Source organism: Mchenga conophoros, linkage group LG3, assembly GCF_057382185.1.
Source record: "Mchenga conophoros isolate Kocher_MC1m ecotype Shallow Benthic linkage group LG3, M_conophoros_male_GT1.1, whole genome shotgun sequence".
NCBI classification, from domain to species: domain Eukaryota; kingdom Metazoa; phylum Chordata; class Actinopteri; order Cichliformes; family Cichlidae; genus Mchenga; species Mchenga conophoros.
The window spans coordinates 41,732,351-41,758,072 of NC_140528.1; the positions used below are offsets into that span (position 1 = coordinate 41,732,351).

General features: G+C 41.0%; 2 protein-coding genes across 4 annotated transcripts; both read left to right on the forward strand.

Annotated features, from left to right (window-relative positions):
* Positions 1 to 7,402: 7,402 nt before the first annotated feature.
* On the forward strand, positions 7,403 to 14,163 carry LOC146578720 (desmocollin 2-like protein). Of its 2 annotated transcripts, none has more exons than XM_085268849.1 (13): positions 7,403 to 7,528; positions 7,664 to 7,754; positions 7,861 to 8,069; positions 8,169 to 8,273; positions 8,528 to 8,683; positions 8,967 to 9,111; positions 9,200 to 9,354; positions 9,486 to 9,620; positions 9,793 to 9,978; positions 10,123 to 10,253; positions 10,322 to 10,389; positions 10,588 to 10,708; positions 11,224 to 14,163. In XM_085268849.1, exons 1-13 carry the CDS (start codon positions 7,490 to 7,492, stop codon positions 11,228 to 11,230), a joined length of 1,548 nt encoding a protein of 515 aa, XP_085124975.1. In that variant the 5' UTR covers positions 7,403 to 7,489; the 3' UTR covers positions 11,231 to 14,163. The 2 variants fall into 2 exon arrangements, with proteins under 2 accessions (XP_085124975.1, XP_085124974.1); XM_085268848.1 differs by having other exon boundaries at positions 10,588 to 10,703.
* Positions 14,164 to 15,240: 1,077 nt separating this feature from the next.
* Positions 15,241 to 22,849, forward strand: LOC146578721 (desmocollin 2-like protein). Of its 2 annotated transcripts, XM_085268824.1 has the most exons (15): positions 15,241 to 15,356; positions 16,656 to 16,724; positions 16,861 to 16,951; positions 17,058 to 17,266; positions 17,360 to 17,461; positions 17,618 to 17,767; positions 18,031 to 18,175; positions 18,264 to 18,418; positions 18,550 to 18,684; positions 18,839 to 19,024; positions 19,169 to 19,359; positions 21,453 to 21,536; positions 21,628 to 21,695; positions 21,863 to 21,978; positions 22,321 to 22,849. In XM_085268824.1, exons 1-15 carry the CDS (start codon positions 15,318 to 15,320, stop codon positions 22,828 to 22,830), a joined length of 2,250 nt encoding a protein of 749 aa, XP_085124950.1. In that variant the 5' UTR covers positions 15,241 to 15,317; the 3' UTR covers positions 22,831 to 22,849. The 2 variants fall into 2 exon arrangements, with proteins under 2 accessions (XP_085124950.1, XP_085124951.1); XM_085268825.1 differs by lacking the exon at positions 16,656 to 16,724 and having other exon boundaries at positions 15,279 to 15,356.
* The last annotated feature ends 2,873 nt before the right edge of the window (positions 22,850 to 25,722 follow it).

The following is a 25,722-nucleotide window of genomic DNA, read 5'->3' on the forward strand; positions in this document are numbered from 1 at the left end:
GGTTTAGTTATAGTTTAGTTTAGTCACTGTGCTTCTGCCTTGTTTAACCTCTATGTCATCAGCCATAATAAAGGCTCACTTTCAGTTTAAATTCACTCCTGTCTCCTCACCTGTGTTCACACCTGGGCCCACCACACACCACCACACGGCTTGTCTCCACAGACTGGGATTGATGTGCGTATAACACGCTTTACTAGTCCATAAGGACCCCAACGCGCTTTACATATCCAGTCATTCACCCATTCACACACACATTCACACACTGGCGATAGCAAGCTACGTTGTAGCCACAGCCACCCTGGGGCGCACTGACAGAGGCGAGGCTGCCAGACACTGGCGCCACCGGGCCCTCTGACCACCACCAGTAGGCAACGGGTGAAGTGTCTTGCCCAAGGACACAATGACCGAGACTGTCCAAGCCGGGGCTCGAACCGACAACCTTCCGATTACAAGGCGAACTCCCAACTCTTGAGCCACGATCGCCCATGAGACAAATGCCTTACAATGGCCTGTAATGTGTTCTTTTTTGAGCAAGAATAGGGCAGCAGACATTTTAATTATGTCCACTATGTCAAAGTTGTTTGAATGAATGAGAATGGATCTTTTGACCATTCAGGACCCCACAGTAGAAATTCTAACTACTGGGTAAATGACAGGGAGATGACAAGAAACTGTTTTGAAGGTACTGTGGGCCAATTAGAGGAGAATCACCTTCCACCACAACAACCCCCAAAAAGCAGGAGCAGCATCTGTATGTCTGATGTGTGCAGTGGCATGGTTGGTATGTGACAGTCAAGCAATGGCACTAGGTTCATCGCTGACATCAGGTGAACTCCAGGAAGCCCTGAAAAGTATGGACAATTCTGGCACCATTATTCCACAGAATGTTGCAGGAAATCAAGGAATATGGCAGACTACCATTAAATATGAATTCAGCCATCATTATTCTCCTGCTAAAACCAAAGCAAAGACATTCCTACCATTTTAATGTTGATCTTAAAACAATCTGCAAAGCTCTCTAAAAAGATTAGAGAAGATAACCCATCTCACAATACATCCTGACGAACTGGTTTCTTAAAAGGGAGCCATTCATTAAAAATGCACATAGATTATTTAATTTAATAGACTGTTCATGTAATAAAAGCACTGAAACTACAATATTGTCTCTAGATGCGGGAAAAGCATTGGATAGAGTACACTGGAAAGTTTTTATTTGTAACTCTACACAAATCTGGTTTTGGAAACTGTTTCATAAACTGATTAAAAATATTATATAATTCCCCAAAAGCATCTGTCAGGCTGAATGACCAAACATCCTCCAATTTTTGTCTCTAGAGGGGCACCAGGCAGGGATGCCCACTCTCCTCTTCACTGTTTGCAATTTTTATCAAACCACTAGCAGCAATTAGACAGGCTATAATTATTAAGTGCATATGATGCAAGAGTGTAGAACATAAAATCTGTTTTTATGTGGATGATTTGTTACTTTTTCTTCAATTTTCACAAACCATTCTCTCTGGGGTCATTCCATTAATAAACTCTTTCTCAAAAGTTTCAGATTATTCAATAAACTGGTTAAAGTCTACAGTTCTTCACATAAAGTAGGCTGTAGGTTACATTTTATATTTGCAATTGTTCCTGTGTGCCAACATGCCCACATTACTGCTGAACTGCAGGCTCCATGAAAACAAGAGGAACCCCTAAGGCACAGGAGTCGAACTCCAGGCCTTGAGGGCCAGTGTCCTGCAGGTTTTAGATGTATCCTTGATCCATCACAGCTGATTTAAATGGCTAAATGACCTCCTCAACATGTCTTGCAGTTCTCCAGAGGCCTGGGAATGGACTAATCATTTGATTCAAGTGTGTTGACCCAGGGTGAGATCTAAAACCTGCAGGACACCAGCCCTGGAGGCCTAGAGTTGGAAACCCCTGAAGAGTGTAAAAGTGGTGATCTTGAAGAACCAAACACCTACACAGGCTACACAATAAAAACTGAGAGCAAGAATGAAGATCCAGCACCTGCAAACTGGACTCTGGATAAAAATATCTCTAATATTAACAGTTACCCAAATGTAATAACGCTAAGTAATTAACATTTAAATTTAATACAAAATGTTTATATATTGTGTCATGAAATAAATAAATATATATATTAATACATAATCAATAATGATTTTGTTATGGTAGAAGGTGAAAAATCTAATCAAAACATAACAGTTATTTCTGTAGTTCAGAAAGGTATCTAAAAAAATAATAAATATGCAAAAAAAAGTGCATGCAGGTTTTATTATTGAAGTTATTATCGTCACAAAACTTAACTCGGATTTACAACTGCTGTGGTGCAATTTTTTTTCTTTCTTTCATGGGACTTGCTGATCTGCTGCCCTAAGAGAATGTGTAGACTTTTTCTTTGTTTTCTCTTTTTGTCACTTTCACTTTGATAAGGAGTCAGCTGTAGGATTGCATAGTAGGTTTAACTGGCTCAGTGATGTTTTGTTTATTTTAGCTGGTTACTGCCCTGAAGCCACACTAGTTTGTATCTAAAGTAAATGGAGTGTAGGACTGTGATTACACAGCTCTGTATCGTTTACCATCTTATGATTTACAACAGTTAAACCACAGTAACAACTCAACACTAGTATGGGAGATATGAAGCTACATACACTTTAGAAGAATAAACACATTTTTGACAACTAACATTTTTCCTCTGCAATCAGACTTGTAAATCATCAAACCTATTTTGTAGCACACGAGTCCCTGCAGATGGGCTGTGTACTTTCTGTAGATGCAAAATATTGTGTGCCTCCCTCCATACTTGTTATCTTGATATTCAGAGTAGACAAATTGGATGTAAGTGACTTCTTACATTCCTTGATTTCAACCTGATTGTCTTAATGTCAGATCTAATGAACTTCCAAAACAGAGCTACTAGATCACTTAAATTACACAATTGAAAGCATATGTGTATTGTTTGTGTATTTATACACAAGCACTCATATATATTCAAATAATTACAAAAAAAAATAAATCGTTGTTTACCTGTTACTACCACACACCAAATCCGGTCGTTGGTACTTCCTGGCTTGTGTAGCCACTAGGTAACAAAAGCTCAACACTGCGCCTAGCATCCTGAAGCACTTCTGTTGTGTTTTGCACGTGCTTCGAAGTTTGTACGTGCTATGGAGTTTTTAAATGTTTTGGAGTTTTTACGTGTTTTGGACTTTTTACGTATGCCGTTAGTTTTGTGCCACTATTCTGAGCACACGTAAAAAAAAATTGCAGGTGCAAGTGTAGCATTTTGAGGAGAAATTTATTTTGAGCAAAGAAAAGCTGAATTTGAGTGAACAAAATTCATTGCTGTGTGCAAAAAATGTATTTCAGTGTTTGCTATTATCCACACACACTCACAATAGCAGCCCTTCTCGCTCTATTTTTGCATTTGCGCTCGCTCGCAATGTGTTGCTCGCGCGCTCAACTCTTTCTGTACACCGTTATATTGGTGCCAAAAAAAACAGCCAATTACAGACTTGGATGCAAAAAAAATCTGATTGGCTGTTTTGGTCTCCAATCAGCTCGAAATGACAAAATGCAATATCCCAGAATCCATTTCGTCCAAAACGCAAACGAGGCAGCAGCAGAGAAACACAGAGTGGCGGAGTTTGAATTATTACTCTGTCTGGGTCACAAAATAAACGTTTAAGTTATTTTCAAGCGAGAATGTAGCTGTGTAAGCTTCAAATGGCTTTATTGGCAATGAGAAAAGCTATAAAACACTGACTTATTTAAAACATTTTCCTAGGAAGTGCATAGATAGTGTTATCATTATTGACTTTCTTTTACTTTTTTCAGGTCGCAATAAGAAAAATTGTTTCTGACAACTGGTTCGGTCTAAGGTTAATTCTTGGTGGGGTTTAAGCAAAATCGTGGTGGTGATACTAGTCCTGGTTTGCTGGTTGGCCACAACTGTGAATCCTGGTAGATCTGTTGCAACAGATTGACAAAAATAAATATTTATTAGTCCTGATGAGCAAAGACCAAGTCATTACTGCACACAAGTCTTGGCAAAAAAAGCAGACAGACCAGTATTTCTTCAAATACGTGTACCTGCAGCATGCTGTAGTGTTATAAGAATATTGTTTATACTCCATATGCACAGATTTCTATAAATAATGCTACATGCTTTAATTGTGTGTATTTGTAGCTCTTATAACCCCGCTAAAACTCTTTGAGGGGAAGAGTTTTAGCGGTTTAATGTCATTTTCCAGAATTAAACCTCATTTAGTCGCTGTTTAATGTCTTGCAGTAAAATAGATATGTTGCCCCTGCTGGACTCCGCAATACAACTACCGGGGTTCTCTGTGCACCGCGCGGACAGGTCGCAGGATCTTACTGGGAAAAGCAGAGGCGGTGGTGTACGTTTCATGATCAACAACAGCTGGTGTGATTTTTCGAACGTGCACCCGGTCAAATCCTTCTGCTCACCGGACCTGGAGTACCTGATGATTAAGTGCCGGCCATTCTGGCTGCCGAGGGAATTTACAGCAGTGATTATTACGGCTGTTTACATTCCCCCACAAGCCGACACTGACCGAGCACTCAGGGAACTGTACAGCGCGATCAGCAGCGAGGAAACCGCACACCCAGGGGCAGCGTTTATCACAGCCGGAGACTTTAATAAGGGAAACCTGAAGAAAGTCTCACCCAAACTCCACCAACACATACATTTTAACACTCGTGGAGAACGGCTTCTGGACCACTGCTACACCTCTTTCCGGGATGCGTACAAAGCCCTCCCCCGCGCCCCATTCGGCCAATCAGATCACTGCTCCATCCTGCTCCTGCCCGCCTACAGGCAGAAGCTGAAACAGGAAGCTCCAACCCGGAGGGCGGTGCACTGTTGGACGGACCAATCGGAGTCCGCGCTGCGGGACTGTTTTGATCACGTGGCCGCTAAAGACATTGATGAATACACAGACTCAGTCTGTGGATTTATCAGGAAATGCGTGGAAGATGTCGTCCCATCCAGAACAGTCAAATCCTTCCCAAATCAAAAATCCTGGATTAACGGAGATGTTCGCACGGCACTGGCGGCACGGAGCACCGCCTTTGCCTCCGCGAACACATCGGACTACAAACACTCACATTACCAACTCTGGAAGACGATCAAAGCAGTCAAACGTGAGTACAGGGACAGGGTGGAGCAACAGTTTGACAACCCTCGGAGTATGTGGCAGGGACTAAACACGATCGCAGACTTTAGAGGGAAAACCAGCACACCGCAGACCACGGCCTCTCTGTGTGAGGATCTAAACGTATTCTACGCTAGATTCGACACAGCGAACACCATGAGACCGGACAGTGTGCGCACCGCGGATGACGTCAGTGCGCACACTGTGTCTGAGGAGGATGTGCGGAAGTGCTTCAGGAAGGTGAACGCGCGCAAAGCTACTGGTCCGGACGGGATTCCCGGCCGCGTCCTCAGGTCATGCGCGGCTCAGCTGGCTGGAGTGTTCACGCACATCTTCAACCTTTCCCTCTCTCTGTCTGTAGTCCCAGCCTGCTTCAAAATGGCCACCATCGTCCCTGTACCCAAATCTTCCACCATCTCCTCATTGAACGACTGGCGACCTGTAGCCCTGACCCCCATCGTGAGCAAATGCTTCGAGAAGCTGGTCAGGGACTTCATCCGCTCTGCACTACCCGACTCACTGGACCCTCTACAGTTTGCATACCGCCACAACAGGTCCACTGATGATGCCATAGCCCTGACACTACATACTGCCCTGTCACACCTGGAGAAGAGAGACACGTATGTGAGAATGCTGTTTGTAGATTACAGCTCAGCATTCAATACCATCGTTCCCTCGAAGCTGGACAGGAAACTGCAGGATCTAGGACTGAGCAGCTCCCTCTGCAGCTGGATCCTTAGCTTCCTGTCTGACAGACGCCAGGTGGTCAGACTGGGCAGCATCACCCCATCCCCCATCACACTGAACACTGGTGCTCCACAGGGGTGTGTACTGAGCCCTCTCCTATACTCACTCTACACCTACGACTGCACAGCCACTAACAACTCCAACATCATTGTGAAGTTTGCGGACGACACTACAGTGGTGGGTCTTATCACCAACAGTGATGAGACGGCTTACAGGGAGGAGGTCAGCGCCCTGACCCACTGGTGTCAAGACAACCATCTCACCCTCAACGTCGCAAAGACAAAGGAGTTGATAGTGGACTTCCGGAGGTGCAGAGAAGTACACACCCCCATCACCATCAACGGCGCTGCTGTGGAGAGAGTGAGCAGCTTCCGGTTCCTTGGAGTACATCTGGCTGAGGATCTTACGTGGTCAGTACACACAAAAAAAACAGTGAAGAAGGCGCAGCAGCGCCTCTTCTTTCTCAGGAGACTGAAAAGATTCGGCATGAGCCCCCGCATCCTCAGGACCTTCTATCACTGTGCCATTGAGAGCATCCTCACTGGATGCATCACCACCTGGTATGGCAACAGCACCGCCTACAACTGCAAAGCTCTCCAGCGAGTAGTGCGGTGCTCTGAACGGATAATTGGAGGTGAGCTTCCCTCCCTCCAAGACATCTACAGGAAGCGGTGCCTGAGGAAAGCGGGGAGGATCATCAAGGACTCCCGTCACCCCAGCCATAAACTGTTCAGACTGCTTCCCTCAGGAAGGAGGTTCTGCAGCATCCGGTCCCGTACCAGCAGACTGAGAGACAGCTTTTTCCATCAGGCCATCAGACTGCTGAACACTTCATAGACACCTCAGCTTCACTACTGGAACTTCAACATTATGCACTCCACACTGTATATAAATGCCACTGTTTTGCACATATTCAACTCTGTATATTTTTATATTTTTATATATTTTATTTTATTATTGTTTACTATTTAATTTGTAAAAATGTGTATACACACCCACACACACACACACACACACACACACACACACACACACACACACACACACACACACACACACACACACACACGTAGGAAAACATTTAGTATACACATCCAGAAATGCATACACTATTATATATTGTACATATATTTATTAGTTTCAGGTTGGCCATTCTTGTATTTTGCTCGTTTGTGTTGTTGTGTTTTGCACATCTCTGTTGCTTGTGGGGCTCGCACACAAGAATTTCACTCGCATGTGCTGTGCCAGTGTGCCTGCACATGTGATGTGACAATAAAAGTGATTTGATTTGATTTGATTTGGTGGGGAAAAAACACTTGAATATCTGCAACTTTCAGGGAGCTTTCTCAGCAGACACCAGCGAGCACAGCCCGAAGCTACTTCGCTTGTTTAAAATTCCACTTGGGTGTGCCGTCTGAGAAACGCCTGTGTTTTGACATTGATAGAGAAGTGAAGCAATAGACAAGAGAAGAAGCTCTTGAGTTAACACACTTACACTAACCAGACTCCCAACATTTTGACGCAGGACAAAGTCAGTCTTTTTTTTTCCAAACATGGGGAAACTTTTGATTTCCTCCACCTACCTAATGCTGGTAAGTGCTTCTAGTTTGGTTTTAGAGCATGCCTACATGATTGATACATGTTTACTTTCTCTCACTTTTGTCATGCCAGGAAGCATTAAAACATTAAATGTGACAAGTCAGTTTGAAACTCACTTTCACCTCCAGATCCTGTCCTGTGTGGAGTCGTGCTTTCTGCTGAGATCTCTCTACGTAATTGTACCTGAAATAATTCCAGCTGGATACCAAGTAGCAAAAGGTGCCGCTCTGTGTATTTGTGTTATTCCTTCAGTTTGAAAAAGTGTTGTAAGCCGAATGTTTTGTGTTTTATGTCTCTTTTTATCTTTCACTTTCTCGCTTTTCAGTTGAAACTGTCGGCTGTGTTGCAAAATCAGTGCAGTTAACTGTGAAGGACCCGAGTTTCACAATAAAAAGTAACGGAGCAGTCGTAGCTTTAACGTCTGTTTCAGTGGGAGAAGGAGGACGGACATTTTCTGTGTCTGCTCGGGACAATAGTGGACTGGAAAGAAAGATGGAAGTTCACCTTGTCCGCAGTACAATGCCGAAAAGACATGTAAGGCAACTGCATATTGTGAGTCGTTTATACAGGTCAGAAGGCACAGTCTTTTTTTCTTTTTTATCTAACATGTCTGAACTTGTTGGAATGTCACAGCGACGAGGCCAAGGCTCCCTGAACCGCTCTAAAAGACCGGCCTGTCGTTTTCCGACGTCTGTAGTCGAGAATTATGAAGGGAACTATCCAATACTCCTTGAGAAGGTGAATTGAATGCTAAATTTATATACCCCCCCTTCATTTGATCTGATTCAGGTTACATTCAGCTGACAAAGTTATTATTTTCCTTGATGTTATGTGTTTGAGCTACAGTACCATATTGTAAACTGCGTACACTTTTGATCTATTTCATGACCCTGTGAGCTGAAAGAGCCCACAGCAGACTGCTTCATGATAAACACGTTATGAATAACAGAATCCTTGTTTTTGTTTATGATTTTATTTGGATTCTCCTGTAGCTGGTGTCAGAGCCCTCAGCAAGCCATGATATGTACTTTACTATTGAAGGAGAGGGAGTCGATACGTATCCAACTGGAGTGTTCAGTATAGACAGAGACACGGGGGATCTGTTCTTGCTCAAAGCAGTGGATCGTGAGGAGTTCCCAGCATATAATGTGAGTGTGAAGATGACGCTGATTTAGAAGATTTGTAAAGAGTTCCAATAATGTTCCACAGTCATCTTTAACGGGTGATTTATCAATCATTCAAATAGCTGCAGAGTATTTGTTCCTCTACTGAGCATGTTTGTTTATTTCTTTTTTTTTATTTATTTATGTTTTCATTCAAACCTGGTACTGGCACAGTTCACATATGGAGTCTTGTTATGTCCCTGCCTCTCCTTTCGATATTTGTGTGCATTAACCTAGTCAAATGTGTGTGTTTTTTTTCCCTCTATAGTTTGTAGTGCGTGCTTTTGACAAGCATACCAATGTGGAGCTAGAGGAGAAATTCCCCCTGAGAGTGATTGTAGATGATGTCAATGACAATGCTCCAGAGTTCGTAGGTCCTTTACACTTTACAGTTCCTGAGCACTGTAGTGCAGGTGAGAAAGACAACATACAGTAATAGTTGATTCTGTGGTATTTGACTTTCAGTGCAGTTGCTCTAAATGATTATGGGTTACAATACAGGGACTGTGGTGGGAGTGGTGAGTGCAACTGACAGAGACCGAATTTACACCAACCATGTGAAGATTAAATATACACTCGTATCTGGATCAGACATGTTTACCATTCATCCAGAAACAGGTGTCATCACAACAACAACCAACACCCTAGACAGAGAGGTGAGCACTGCCTCTGCATCACTGATACCTGTGAACTTTATGTAATTGAAAACTTGCATCATTGAAATCGATGATGCAAGTGCTTTACAACATATTTTTATTATAATACTTTTCTAACATTTCTTTTAAAGTTAAAAGACAACCATGTGGTGACTGTAAAAATCCAGGATATGAATGGTGCACCAAATGGTCTGTTTGCCACATCGACAGCAACAATTGCTGTGAGTGATATTAATGACAATCCACCAGCCTTCATGAAATCATCTGTAAGTGTTTGAAAGAACCGTCAGTTTGTAATTTGGCTGAATAACTGAAATCATATCGATTGATTTTAGCGTCCTTTTTCTACTTATTTCACCAAAATACTTTTTACTAACATAATTAAAGAAATACTAAAGACACCCCCTCTCTTCCCCATCTTCTTGCTCTTTCTTGTAGTATAATGTTACTGTGCAAGAAGATGAAAGTGAAAAACTTTTACTTCGAATTCCTGTTCAAGATAAAGATTTGATAAACACATCGAACTGGATGTCAAAGTTTGTTATTACTAAAGGAAATGAAAATGGAAATTTCAGGATAGTTACTGACCCCCAAACAGATGAAGGGCTTTTGTACATCTCAAAGGTGAGACTGGATTATTATTCAATTCATTATTATCATTTAGTGATGTTGGTGGAAGCATTTTGCATGGATCACATCTAATGCAAAGTCAGCCTATATACAACTGATTTATATTTATAAACTTTAAAATGTCTTTCTTTTTTCCAGCCATTAGATTATGAGAAGACCAACGATGTCCAGCTCCTTATCACTGCACAAAATGTAGCATCACTGAATGGCAGCAGTGCCACGTGGCAGTCCATCCCTGTGAATGTCAATGTTGAAAAAGTGGATGCAGGGTAAGATGGGTATGGTTGTTTCCTTTGTCTGGACTCTTGGAAAATGACTGATACACCTTTTCCTGCAGCTCTGTGTCCTTCGGACTACTAGGAATTATGACTATGCTGTGCCCTGTGGTCCTGCTCCTGATGCTCTGTGAGTCTCCCATTGTGATTAAGTTGTAAGGGTTAGATAGGGGTTCTCTTGTAGTTTGCTCATTGCATATTAGGAAGTGAACACTATTGCATACAATAGTGTAGTGTATAATGCTGCTATGCTCATTCTTGTGATGCCTACCACACATAAAAGAACTCTGTGACCTCTGATTTTGAACACGCCTGCTTTTTGTTGCAGTCCTGCTTCTTGCATTTTTCTGTCTAACAAAGAGAGAGAAATTGCAGCTTAATGAACCAGGAAACACAGGAAGAATCCCACTCATATCCAACATAGAGGTCCCAGGGGACAGCGCGGTAAGGTTAGTAACGTAGAAGCACCGTCTCGGCTTACAGTTATTCACAAAGAAACCATATTTGCTTCTCCCCCCCCCCCCTCCTTTGGCTTTATTTGTTTTATTGCTGCTTTTGCTTTGATTGATGCAAGTCTCATCAGTCGTCTCCGTTTCGAGACTGACCAAACACTAAATGGTTTATGTTAAGGGTGTAATGATTAATCTTGGCTTGAAAGAAAAACCTCAAGCACCATTGGTCAGCCTGTTGGTAGTGGTGTAGACTAAAGAGGTTTTCTGTATAACAAATGGTTGCTATATACATCAGGTATTTTTTTTTTATGATTACAAACATGAGTTAAATCCCATTTGTAATATCGTCTTTTTCTCTAAGTCTGGATAGTATCCTGTGCAAACCTCAGCATTTCTCAGCTTTTGGTAAAATATATTTTGTCTTTAACTTGTTGGTGATATGTTAGCCCGATGTTCAATATCTGACCGTCAGTAATAACAGGAAATATTAACAAACTGCCTGTGTCTTCTAGAAACTGATCCAAATGGGAACAAAAGGGCAATACGCAGACGATATCATTCACTTCTAAGGGTCTAAGTATGTGGCTGTGTAACTGGCTCTATAAGATGTTGCAGTGATAATAATGAAAACGATAACACTGACTTTCTGAACACATTCGGATGAAAGTTAAAAACTCTTGCAAAGGTCTGCAGAAAGAAATGAAAACAGTCACTCCAGATTAATGTTGTTTACTTTAAGCTGTAAAAGATGCAGATTGGGTCTGAATGCTTAGCTTGTTTCTGGGGTAAGAATACATATATAAAAAAAGAACAAGCAGGCGGTGCAGGTGTGTATCTGCTATTGCTGTTTTTTGCTTTATTTCTTTGCTGTTATTGTTGTTGTGAGTTTTTTGTTGTTCCTTTGTTTGTATTTTTAATGTTAAAGTGGTTTTGTTCTAAAAACTAAGCAGATGCTGTTAGTTGTGCATACTGTGTGCTGTATGGCTTTAGCAACATTTCCACCAGGAGCTCCTTACCAAGCAATCTTTTGGAGCTTTGTACCTCAAGATCTAAAAAAAAATCATATCTTTATTTTTGGAGGACAGCTCCTTCTTACACTTCAGGAGTCTTTGGTGCATGGACGTTTCTGGTTGGAAAGCAATTTCTCATAAAAATCCAGCTGTTTTTGGGGTATACCACATAAATTGTTGATTATCATTAACTTAAATTAATTCAGAAAGCTGTGAAGGGAAATGGAAACAAAACAAAAACAAAACTGTGTTTTCTTGCACACAAGCTATTGGTGGGAGAACATACAAAACCACCTTAAGGGAACCTTTTAGCTCTTAGTTCATGGACTAGAAGTTCTGGTTAATTTGGGTTGAAATTCAGCTACTCGTGTTTGTCTGTATATTAGTTAGTAGTCACTATGGTATGTTTTACTCTTTTTTTATTTAAATCATTGTCTGCAGTAAGAAAGTGCATTTCTTTTTTCGCCTTGTTGCTGGTTTTTATTGTTATTAATTTTCATCTTTGCAGATATATTTGAAGTAAAACAAAAACATAACGAAAGAAAATAACTGCCTAATATTTCACAATATGTGATGTAAAAATTAGACCTTCATAATGATCTATTTTACTCAGTGTTGATTTACTCCTGCTGAATTTCCTAATGGCACAGAAATACTGTGTTACTGTGTTTTATTTCAACTCCCTGACTGTCAAAAGGGTGCAGGTTATTGAAACATTTCTAACAGTCTCCTTTTACAATCTGCACAAGGGCAGAACTGGAGAGGTAAAGTGTTACTGCCTGAAACTAAATACAACTGGCTGCACAGTGAAAACACAGTAAAAAAATTAAAAACAAATTGAGCATTACAGTGTGTGTAATGTTCCACTATCTGAACTTAAATTTGTTTTTTGTAACCATTTCCTTTATTGCTTACTTTCAAAAATGCTATTTCTGTGAACAAGATGCTCTAGTGACTCATCGAATGATGCTACTGACCAGCCAATCAGTGGCATGCAGTCTGACGGTGTCACACTGTAGTACCTGTTTGGATCACTTGGAAATCTGGCTGAGCATGTACTATAACCTGATGGCAAACCCTGCAAACCACGCAGAGTTGATCCAAGTAGGTACTAATGGAACAGGGAATTAACTGCCAACATACCGTCATATAGGCACCTACTATAAAATCTGAAATGTGGGAATAAAACATGGAACTTGAACAGGAACTGAAGGAAAAGCTATAAAAGACATTGAAAAGAGACATGCAAGCTGAATGGCTCAATGACTTGGCTTTGTTTTAAAGTTTGAATGGTGTCTGTAGGTCAACGTATGTGGAAGTAAAGTTGAAAAGGGAGGTGGAGATTCTCTCATTTGAAATACATTATAATTTTTTGTTGAATAAACTTGAATATTTCAAAAAAAACAAAAGTTAGAAATGAGAAATATTCTACTCAGGAAACATGAGTAATAACTGTGGCATTCCTTTAATGCACTCTCTAACCTTGCTTGTTGCTTTTTGAGATTTAGACTACCTACCCCATGAAGTAAGATTCAAAAACACAGTGATATATATAAAAAAAAGTGACAGGAAAAAAGAAAGGATCGTCATGCCCTGCATGTTTGTGTAGCAGACCCAAAAGCAAACACAGGAAAAATGAACTGATGATCAAACCATTATTACAGCTGATATTAAGAAAAAAAAACAAACAAACAGTAAAACAAGTGAAACTAAACCTATTCTGGGACTGAACTAAACAAACTATGAAGACAATGACACGAGGCATAAGATGAAAACTCAACAGGTGTATGTAAAACCATGAAGTACTTCAAACATGACATGAGCATGAACCTGAACTGTTGAAAGCAAACACTCAGTCACCTGACCTGACTTGACATGGTGACATGACAAGGAGGAGAGGAAGACAGAGGACTTAAATATACAGGAGGGTAATGAGGGAAGTGGAAACACCTGAGGAAACACAGCTGACAAAAATGAACATGATGCCACAGGGGAAGCAAAACTAAACCCACTGAAAATAATAATTTACAAAAACCACTTGCAAAATACAACAGGAAACATAATGGAGACTTGACAACACAAGCTTAGAAAATGTAACACAGGGAGAGAATAACGCACTGAGATAACTGAAAGTAAAAACACTGAGGACAAAACAGACTACATAGAGGAGAGGAAAAGACTCATATCAGGAGACATAGATGAAACAAAAACTAGAATGAAACTCAATTACTCCCTAACTGAATTATAACACAAGAATTTAATATAATCTCAATCTAACATAAGGAAATCAAAAATAAAAAAAATTAACTCAAAACGCCTGGTCACAAACAAAAATTCCAAAAAATAATAAATGTATATGGCTTGAGCCACCTGAGTATATTATATTATCAACATTTATATCCAGTCATGGCAGCCATGATCACTTTCTAATGTCAGGCCTGATGTTTTGTGCCCTCACCTGTTCTCAGCTGCATTTGAATAAAACACCAATTCCACCCATTTAAGCTTAAATTTCAAAACTAACATTTTAACTACTGATTTTATCTATTGTTCTGATTTTTGATTTTATATACTGTTTTGTTTGTTTGTTAATTAGTTTGTTTGTTTGTTTGCTTGTTTTAATCAATTTTAAATCATGCTTTTTATTTGTTTTTGTTTTTAATGTCTCTGTAAAGCACTTTGAATCACCTTGTTGTTGAATTGTGCTATACAAATAAACTTACCTTGCCTATATGCATATTTTTCACAGCCACCTATACAATGGGTTGTTATATGTGGTATCACAAGTAACAAGCACAGCTTATGTCCCACCTAACAACATACAGATTAGTTTTTTGGGGGTTTTTTTGTAAATGCTGGCTTTATTGGCAATGAGAAAAGCTATAAAACACTGACTTATTTAAAACATTTTCCTAGGAAGTGCATAGATAGTGTTATCATTATTGACTTTCTTTTACTTTTTCCAGGTGGCAACAAGAAAAATTGTTTGTGACAACTGGTTCGGTCTAAGGTTAGTTTTTGGTGGAGTTTAAGCAAAATCTTAGTGTTGATACTAGTGTTGGTTTGCTGGTTGGCCACAACTGTGAATCCTGGTAGATGTGTTGTATTAGGAAACTGTATTAGTCCTGATGAGCAATGACTAATTCATTACTGCAGACAAGTCTTGACAAAAAAAGCTGACAGACCAGTATTTCTTCAAATACGTGTACCTGCAGCATGCTGTAGTGTTATAAGAATATTGTTTATACTCTATATGCACAGATTTATATAAATAATGCTACATGGGGAAATAGTAAAGCATTTAGTCGCGGTTTAATGTCTTGCAGTAAAATAGACATGTTGCCCCTGCTGGTGGGGAAAAAACACTTGAATATCTGCAACTTTCAGGGAGGTTTCTCAGCAGACACCAGCGAGCACAGCCCGAAGCTATTTCGCTTGTTTAAAATTCCACTTGGGTGTGCCGTCTGAGAAACGCCTGTGTTTTTACATTGATAGAGAAGTGAAGCAATAGACAAGAGACAAAGCTCTTGAGTTAACACACTTACACTAACCAGATTCCCAGACGCAGGACAAAGTCAGTCTTTTTTTTTCCAAAGATGGGGAAACTTTTGATTTCCACCACCTACCTAATGCTGGTAAGTGCTTCTAGTTTGGTTTTATAGCACTCCTACATGATTGATACATGTTTACTTTCTGTCACTTTTGTCATGCCAGGAAGCATTAAAACATTTAAAGGTGACAAGTCAGTTTGAAACTCACTTTCACCTTTAATGCACTCTCTAACCTTGCTTGTTGCTATTTGAGATTTAGACTACCTGTGCTGTGAAGTAAGATTCACAACCACAGTGGTATAACAAAAAGTTCCAGAAAAAACAAAATTGTCACGGCCGTCATGGCCGGTGTGTTTGTGGAGCAGACCCAAAAGCAAGCATAGAAGAAATAAACTGATGATCAAACAAAAAGTGAGCCTTTATTACGGCTGATAAAAAAAAGAAAAAACAAAACAGAAAAACAAGGCGAGACCAAACAAAAGTGAAACCTAATCTGGGACTGAACTAAACAAACTATGGAGACAATGACACGAGACATAAGATGAAACCTGAACAGGTGAATGAAAAACCTTGAACGTGAAGTACTTTAAACATGACATGAGCATGAACCTGAACTGCTGAAAGCAAACACTCAGTGGCCTGGCTTAGTGTCATTGTCGTCATAGTTTGTTTAGTTTAGTCCCATTTTAGGTTTCACTTATGTCATTCTTTTCAGCACAACCTCACATGTCTGAATTTACAGTTATGTTTTCATTTTGACATACTGTATTAGCACAACTGATCTAAAGTCAGACAAAAAACAAACTCTGATTAGAAAAAGGTACATTTTTTACTGTAACAACCGCATATACACACTCCAAACACGCTAAATCTCTCACAAACTCTCTCTGTCTCTCTCTCACCATCACTCCTTAAATTCCCCCCTCTTTCTAAACATCCAAATGTCATGTTGCCAGAACATTTTTTGATTGGTCAACATTTTACATTTTTCCACCAACACAGGTGTTCTTTGTTTTGTTTCTTTTTTTAATGCTCATAAGCTGAGAGTGCTTGCTAGAGCTGTCCTTAGACATTACAGGTGAGGAAAAGATGCCACGTATATATTGTTTATCATGACTCTGGTTTTACGTGGCCTATCAACACAACTGAAAAACTGTTATATATCATCTTTTTGCTTTGTCATCTTGAAGTAGTCATGTGATTGGTTTACCACAACTACTTTATTTATCCTCAGTCAAACAGCAGCACTCATGCGATAGTGGGGTGTGCCGTCTGAGAAACGCCTGCCTTTTTACATTGATAGAGAAGTGAAGCAATAGACAAGTGACAAAGCTCTTGAGTTAACACACTTACACTAACCAGACTCCCAACACTTTGTCGCAGGACAAAGTCAGTCTCTTTTTTTTTCTAAGATGGGGAGCATTTTTGATTTCCTCCACCTACCTAATGCTGGTAAGTGCTTCTAGTTTGGTCATGTAGCACTCCTACATGATTGATACATGTTTACTTTCTGTCACTTTTGTCATGCCAAGAAGTATTAAAACATTTAAACATGACAAGTCAGTTTGAAACTCACTTTCACCTCCAGATCCTGTCCTGTGTGGAGTCGTGCTTTCTGCTGAGATCTCTCTACGTAATTGTACCTGAAATAATTCCAGCTGGATACCAAGTAGCAAAAGGTGCCGCTCTGTGTATTTGTGTTATTCCTTCTGTTTGAAAAAGTGTTGTAAGCCGAATGTTTTGTGTTTTATGTCTCTTTTTAACTTTCACTTTCTCGCTTTTCAGTTGAAACTGTCGGCTGTGATGCAAAATCAGTGCAGTTAACTGTGAAGGACCCGAGTTTCACAATAAAAAGTAACGGAGCAGTCGTAGCTTTAACGTCTGTCTCAGTGGGAGAAGGAGGACGGACATTTTCTGTGTCTGCTCGGGACAATAGTGGACTGGAAAGAAAGATGGAAGTTCACCTTGTCCGCAGTACAATGCCGAAAAGACATGTAAGGCAACTGCATATTGTGAGTCGTTTATACAGGTCAGCAGGAACAGTGCATCTTTTTTCTAACATGTCCAAACTTGTTGGAATGTCATAGCGACGAGGCCAAGGCTCCCTGAACCGCTCTAGAAGACGAAGCTATGGGGATTTGAATGTAGTGGAGAACTATGAAGGGAGCTATCCAAAACTAATTGACAGGGTGAATTGAATATTTAATTTTCATCATTTATGATCACTGTGGTATACAAATGTTTATTGTCAATACACATCAGATTGTAAAGACTTTATGAATAACAGAATCCTTTTTTTTCTTTTCCTTAATATGTATCATTTTATTTGGTTTCTGCTGTGGCAGGGGTCAGATTCCCCAGACAGCCGTTATTGGTACTTTATTGAAGGAGAAGGAGTCGATACGTATCCAACTGGAGTGTTCAGTATGGACACAGACACGGGGGCTCTGTTCTTGCTCAAAGCAGTGGATCGTGAGGAGTTCCCAGCATATAATGTGAGTGTGAAGATGACGCTGATTTAGAAGATTTGTAAAGAGTTCCAATAATGTTCCACAGTCATCTTTAACGGGTGATTTATCAATCATTCAAATAGTTGCAGCGTAATCAATCCTCTACTGAGCATGTTTGTTTATTTATTTTTTCATTCAAACCTGGAACTGGCACAGTTCACATATGGAGTCTTGTTATGTTCCTGACTCTGCTTTCTATATTTGTGTGCATCAAACTAGTCAAACGTTTGTTTGTTTTCCCTCTATAGATTTTGATGATTGTTTTTGACAGGCATACCAATGCGGAGCTAGATGAGAAAGCCCCCCTGAGAGTGATTGTAGATGATGTCAATGACAATGCTCCAGAGTTCGTAGGTCCTTTACACTTTACAGTTCCTGAGCACTGTAGTGCAGGTGAGAAAGACAACATACAGTAATAGTTGATTCTGTGGTATTTGACTTTCAGTGCAGTTGCTCTAAATGATTATGGGTTACAATACAGGGACTGTGGTGGGAGTGGTGAGTGCAACTGACAGAGACCAAATTGGCACAGACCATGTGAAGATTAAATATACACTCGTATCTGGATCAGACATGTTTACCATTCATCCAGAAACAGGTGTCATCACAACAACAACCAACACCCTAGACAGAGAGGTGAGCACTGCCTCTGCATCACTGATACCTGTGAACTTTATGTAATTGAAAACTTGCATTATTGAAATTGATGATGCAAGTGCTTTACAACATATTTTTATTATAATACTTTTCTAACATTTCTTTTAAAGTTAAAAGACAACCATGTGGTGACTGTAAAAATCCAGGATATGAATGGTGCACCAAATGGTCTGTTTGCCACATCGACAGCAACAATTGCTCTGAGTGATATTAATGACAATCCACCAGCCTTCATGAAATCATCTGTAAGTGTTTGAAAGAAGTGTCAGTTTGTAATTTGGCTGAATAACTGAAATCATATCGATTGATTTTGGCGTCCTTTTTCTACTTATTTCACCAAAATACTTTTTACTAACATAAGTAAACAGCAATTAACCCCCTCTGCTTTTTTTCTTGTAGTATAATGTCACTGTGCAAGAAGATGAAAGTGAAAAACTTTTACTTCGAATTCCTGTTCAAGATAAAGATTTGATAAACACCTCAAACTGGATGTCAAAGTTTGTTATTACTAAAGGAAACGAAAATGGAAATTTCAGGATAGTTACTGACCCGCAAACAAACGAAGGGCTTTTGTACATCTCAAAGGTGAGACTGGATTATTATTCAATTCATTATTATCATTTAGTGATGTTGGTGGAAGCATTTTGCATGGATCACATCTAATGCAAAGTCAGCCTATATACAACTGATTTATATTTATAAACTTTAAAATGTCTTTCTTTTTTCCAGCCATTAGACTATGAGAAGACCAACGATGTCCAGCTCCTTATCACTGCACAAAATGTAGCATCACTGAATGGCAGCAGTGCCACGTGGCAGTCCATCCCTGTGAATGTCAATGTTGAAAAAGTGGATGCAGTCAGGGCTGGACTGGGACAACAGATCGGCCCGAGCATTTTGACCAGAGACCCGCCCACCAGGTATTATAGGAAAAATCATAAAGCCTTTGAATGAAAACAAACGCTGTTGTGACAGTGATGTACAGTCTTGTTGGTATATATATGAATTCTATACATTTTACATCAGATAAACACTTTGGTTGTAAGATTCAGACATTTATTTAATAACAGCCAGACATTTTAAATGAAAATAAGAAAGAAAAGTATTTCTTTGTGCCCCCCTCTCCCTGTTAATGCCCTACCTGGCCCCCTGGCAAAACTTTGCTAGATCCACCCCTGCACAGTTACCAGCTGTCAGCTACTTAGAAAAGCATCCTGGTGTTATTTGTCTCTCAGAAACAGTTCATAACTTCCTTTCAACTCATTCATGTCACCTAAAAGGTAAACCTGTTTCTTCATTACCTGTTCAGCTCTGATGATTCAGTAAGGACATCTCCTGGTTTCATCTTCATGTTTCCCTCTCACCAAACTGATATCATGACCAGCAGCTTTTACAGCTGTTGGCTCCAGCAAATATCAGCTGATACTAGAAATCAATATTAAATAAATTCTAACAACAGCTCATCAAGCTTAAACCTGCTGCTGTTGTTTAGCGTGACATCTGCCGGTTTCCCCGTTCTGGTGCAAATTGGGCGATAAACAAGAGAGACGGGACTTCAAACCATTCAAAATCACAAAGCTAAAAAAAAACAATCAATATACCTACAATATTGATCAGTTTCCCTGCACGCAGTCGATCTAGGGCCGTTTCTTCTATTAAATTCAATTCTTCTTTTAAAACACTAAAAAAGTCCAACGACACACATTAAAAATGGGCCCCTACAACAACAAATGATCCAAACAAAATGGCAAAAGACTCTTACCAACAGTATACCCCATGCCTATTCAACTACGAAGTTAGTTTGGCCAGATTTTTCAAACCGAGGAATTTATCTGGGCCAGATATTTTTTTTTTGAAGCCAGTAAGCAGCAGATCATGATCAATTTCAAACCCACACAACTGTATTGAAAAACAAGTATTTTTTTTTATTCCTATTCCCCTGTAAATCTGGTGACCTCTCACAAATGCACACCAAAAGGTCCATTTTTAAAAAAGGGAGCTATAACTAAACTATTTTTTGCACATTTGAAATAATAATAATAATAACAAAAAAACATTTTGATAATTCCCTTTCAAATTAAAATAAATATTTCGCTGACCACTCACTTTTCCTGCCATGGATGGAGCCCCATCCGTCACAAGTATACAGACACGCTTCATATCCAGACCATTTTCCTCAAAAAGAGCTTAAATCTTCTCAAACATCATTTCGCCAGCTGTGTGTCCCTCTAACGGTAGCAAGTCGAGCAATTTCCCATCCAAAAAACGGACATATACACACAACTGTGCATTATCAGTTCTGTCAGTGATCCCCTGCTATAGACATTACATCAGTTTTCTTCAGGTCATCTAACAGCATTTCAAACTCGTCTGATGCCAGAACTTCAACTCTACAAATATTTGCACTGTCCTACAGGGGTACGTTTTTAATAGCAGATGTCACACTTACTTTAATTTTTTCATCACTTTTCACCGCATCCACCACGGCCAGCATGCAGTATTTCATTGTTTCAGAATCTGTGAAAGGCCTTTTCTTCTTCGCCAAGAAGCAAACACGAAGGGAAGATGCTGCCGCTCTCTCTTGGGCTGTACAGGACCCTCACCATGGTAGTACAACTCCGGTTGTAAGATTATTCAACTCGGTAAAATGAATAAGTGTCAGTCCAGGCAGGGTTAAACCGACAGTTTTCATTGTCAATTTTGCGCTTTTGGAGTGAGAAAGACATGCTGTTGTCGCATCATATATTACGATGATTGTTTAATATGTTTACATCACGGTGCATTGTGGGTTAAATATTGCTAGGCTACTAGGAGTGTTGCATTCACAGTCTACACTACGCTGTAGGAATTTAAAATTTTTTTTTAAATTAACTAATTTTTTGCGTTTTCTCTGTGTTTCTGCCAGGACCACAGGCAGGGCCACTCGCAGGTTGCTTCTGGGCCGCCATTTGAATAGGCTTGGTATACCCACTCACACCCAAGCGAATTAATCGCCTCTGGTTTTTTTCCACAGAAGAGCACTGACTTCACCGCACACACCCACTACCTTTTCACAGCTCTTCAGCCAATCACCTGGCAGAGAGCAACAAACTGCCAGGTGACACTTGTTACATATAGATTCAGGGTAAGATGGGGTGTGGTTGCTTTTTGGACACTTGGAAAAATGACTGATTCACCTTTTCCTGCAGCTCTGTGCCCTTCGGACTACTGGGAATTATGACTATACTGTGTCCTGTGGTCCTCCTCCTACTGCTTTGTGAGTCTCCCACTGTGATTAAGTTGTAAGGGTTAGATGGGGGTTCTCTTGTAGTTTGCTCATTGCATATTAGGAAGTGAACAATGCTGCATACAATAGTGTAGGTATACCACACATAAAAGCACTCTGTGAGCTCTGATTTTGAATATGCCTGCTTTTTGTTGCAGTCCTAGTCCTTGCATTTTTCTGTCTAAAAAAGAGAGAGAAATTGCAGCTTTATGACTCTGGAGACACTGGAGGAATCCCACTCAAATCTAACACGGAGGCCCCAGAGGACAGCATGGTAAGGATAGCAATGTGTAACCAATGTCTCCGTTTCCAGGTCTTCTAAAAAAAAAAAAAAAAACACACACACACACACACACACACACACACACATTTACTTTGTTTTACAAGAAAAATCTTCTTGAAAAATGGGTTTAAAAACATAAACAACTATGGGATACTGTTTGTTCATGATTTGGACAGGGGGAACAAATTATGGAATTATATATGTGTAAAGTGTAGAAGTAAATTTAAATCTACTTTGATATACAAAGAGGTGTTTACAAAGGTTATAAAACTAGTTATGTATTTGGTGGTTACGTGTTTTGATATTTACATGTTTACATGTTTGAATGTTTAGACTGATGCTAAACTTCTTCAAGCGGTTGAGGAGCTCACGCTTACTGTAACCGGCCTGAAACATGAAATACAGCAGTTACGGGAGAAACAGAGTTACCTTGCCCAACGTTTGGACTCCAGTCGTGATAGATCCTCCTCTTCCAATGTTCAGTACAGCACCAGCAGTGCGTCGCCTTATCATGCCAGACAACATTCCAGAGACTATTGCTCGCCTGAGAGGCGTTATCATCGTGATCCAGAGTCTCACCGTGAACGTCCTTCTTCCCCTGTTCCCCAGAGGTTCAATGAGTGGGACAAATGTGAGAAACACGATCAACGCACATACCCTTCCCAACAGCCCCCCCAGTATTCCAGGTACAATTACCCTGACAATAACAGATACCGACGCAGTCCCAGTCCTGCTCCACGTAGAGCTAGAGATGCTACGTCCTACAGTAGGACCGGTGTTCGTTTCCAGTCCCCGGAAAGGCCTGCACATTTCACGTCCGGCCCACAGGGAAACTTTCATTAGCTGCTGTTGAGGGGCAAACATCAGCTACAGTATCAGGGCCCCAAAACCACATCCCCCAGTTCCCCTCAGAATCTGATGGCTCAGTCTCCTCTAACGTCTTGGCTATTGTCGAGGGCATTGAAGTGTGTGCTCTAATTGACTCTGGTTCCTTTGTCTCCCTTGTGAGTGAAGATTTTCGAAACGCTCATCCAGCTTTGAAAAAACGGCCTATGGTAGCATCCTCTGTGCCAGCTCGTTCGGTCAATGGAGAACGTCTGGAAATCTTAGGCAAGTTAACCGTTGGTATTAGGCTTGGGACTCAGGTATGGCAGCAGGACTTTGAAGTCCTCAGAGGTGCTTACCAGCCAGTCATTCTAGGTTGGGATTTTCTGCAGAGGCACCATGCTCTTCTTGACCTCAAAAACAAAGTGCTGCAACTGTGGGACATGAAAATTCCCCTGTTGCCCAAAGGACATGAGGTGGCTGCCTGCTGTAATGTTTCCGTGTTAGCACCAACCAAAATTCCAGCTATGAGCGAAACTCTGATCACAGCCTGTGTGTCAGCAGCCACACCGGCTTCTCCTGTTCCAACAGACTACTGTGGTTTCTTGGTCCCTAATCCAACATGTGACATTGTTGTGGCTCACACTCTCAGTGAAGTTCAGAATGGTACTACAGTGGTTCGAATGCTTAATCCCTCCAGTGATGAAATCGAACTGTACCCTGGACAGCATCTTGGTGAGTTTCATTCAGGCTCATCTGTTGATATCATTCCACTGGAGCAGACATGTTGTGCTACTTCACCTGTGTATGATTCGACTCTGCCGGTAGAAATAGATGAAACAAACTTGTCACACTCCCAGGTTCAGTCCCTGAAATCACTTCTCCAGAAGTATTCAGGAATCTTCAGTAAGCACTCAGAGGACAGAGGTCACACAGGCATAATTAAGCATCATATTCACACAGGTGATGCTACACCGATTAAACAAAGAGCCTATAGAGTGACACCTGAACAGAGAGCTGAAATACAGACTCAAGTTGACAACCTTTTAAAGGCAGGTGTCATCGAAGAAAGCTACAGCCCATGGGCCGCCCCAGTGGTTCTGGTGCGAAAGAAAAATGGTACGTGGCGTTTCTGTCTCGACTATAGGAAACTCAATGCAGTGACAATCAAAGACTCTCATCCTCTTCCAAGGGTTGATGATGCACTGGATGCGCTGTCAGGTTCTGCCTGGTTCTCCACAATGGACCTTCAACATGGCTATTGGCAGGTTGAACTGGAAGAGAAGGATCGTGAGAAAACTGCTTTCACAACCGGCAGTGGACTTTACCACTTCACTGTTATGCCCATGGGACTCACAAACGCTCCAGCCACATGTCAGCGGTTAATGGAGATGGTACTTCGTGGCCTTCCCTGGAAAACCTGCTTAGGATGATGTCCTCATTTACAGCCGCTCTTTCGCAGAACATCTCCAGCATCTGGAAGAAATTTTCGGCAGATTCCGGGCAAGTGGCTTGAAGCTAAACCCCTCAAAATGCTGTTTTGCCAAAGATCAGGTACAATTTTTGGGCCACATTGTATCAAAACATGGCATCCAGCCTGACCCCAGAAATGTGAACAGTGTGCAAGCCTGGCCTATTCCACAAACAGCGACAGAAGTAAGATCATTCCTTGGACTTTGTTCATATTATCGCAAGTTTATTCAAAACTTTGCGCACCACAGTGTCCCCCTACATGCTCTCACTGAGAAGCATGCACCTTTTCAATGGACTTCTCAGTGCCAGGATGCATTCATGTATCTGAAACATGCCCTCTCAAACCCTCCAGTGGTTTCATTCCCTGACTTCACATTGCCATTTTCTCTGTATACTGATGCTTCTAGCACAGCTATTGGCAGTGTACTAGCTCAAAAACAGGGACAGCAAGAGAAAGTCATTGCCTATGCTAGCCATGCGCTTACAAAGGCAGAAAGAAAGTGGTCGACTTATGATCGAGAACTCTGGGCCATTGTTTGGGCAGTTAGACATTTTCGGCACTACCTCTATAAGCAGCCATTTGTTATTGTCACGGATCACAAGCCCCTCCTGGGTCTTCGGAAAATACCCATTGACAGTGATAGAACTGGTCGCCGTGCTCGCTGGGCTCTTGAACTTGATCCTTTTGAGTGGACTGTGATTCATAAAGATGGCCACCGCCACCTCAATGCGGACGCACTGTCACGTCGCCCTGTCACTGGTGAAACCGTAGAGCAGGACACAGTCTGCACTGCTTCTGCTACCTTGAAACCTGAAGAGAGGTGCGTGGGTCCTGCAGGCCCGCCCAACCATAGTCCCTGCAGTACTGACCAAAAACACATTCCATGCAATGACCTTCCTGATCCACGACTGCAGTGTGCAGCGCTATCTGTTTCATCCACATTTGTGCTTGAGCTGCCTGAAGATGATCTCAAAAGTGAACAACAAAAAGATCCTGTACTGTCAGAAGTCATTGGCTGGAAAGCTAAGGGTCAGAAACCACCCTACTGGCGTATGAAAAAATGCCCACCTCAGGAAAAAGTGCTATGGCACGAGTACTCTAGACTTACCTTTCACAATGGCTTACTCTGTCGTAAAGCTTTCAACCCGTCCCAAAAGTCAGTGTTGCATCAGTTGGTTGTTCCTGAATCTTTAAAAGACACTGTCCTACAGCTGCTGCATGGCAACCCAGTGTCCGGTCACCTATCAGCAGATAAGGTCCTGAAACGTGCTCAGCAGCTATATTACTGGCCATTCATGTCACGTGACATCAGAATATGGTGCACACAATGCACCCCATGTGATGCCAGACGGAATCCCACACCTCATCACAGAGCTCCAATGAAAACAATTGTTGCTGCGGAGCCATTTCAAAAGGTGGCAGCTGACATACTTGAA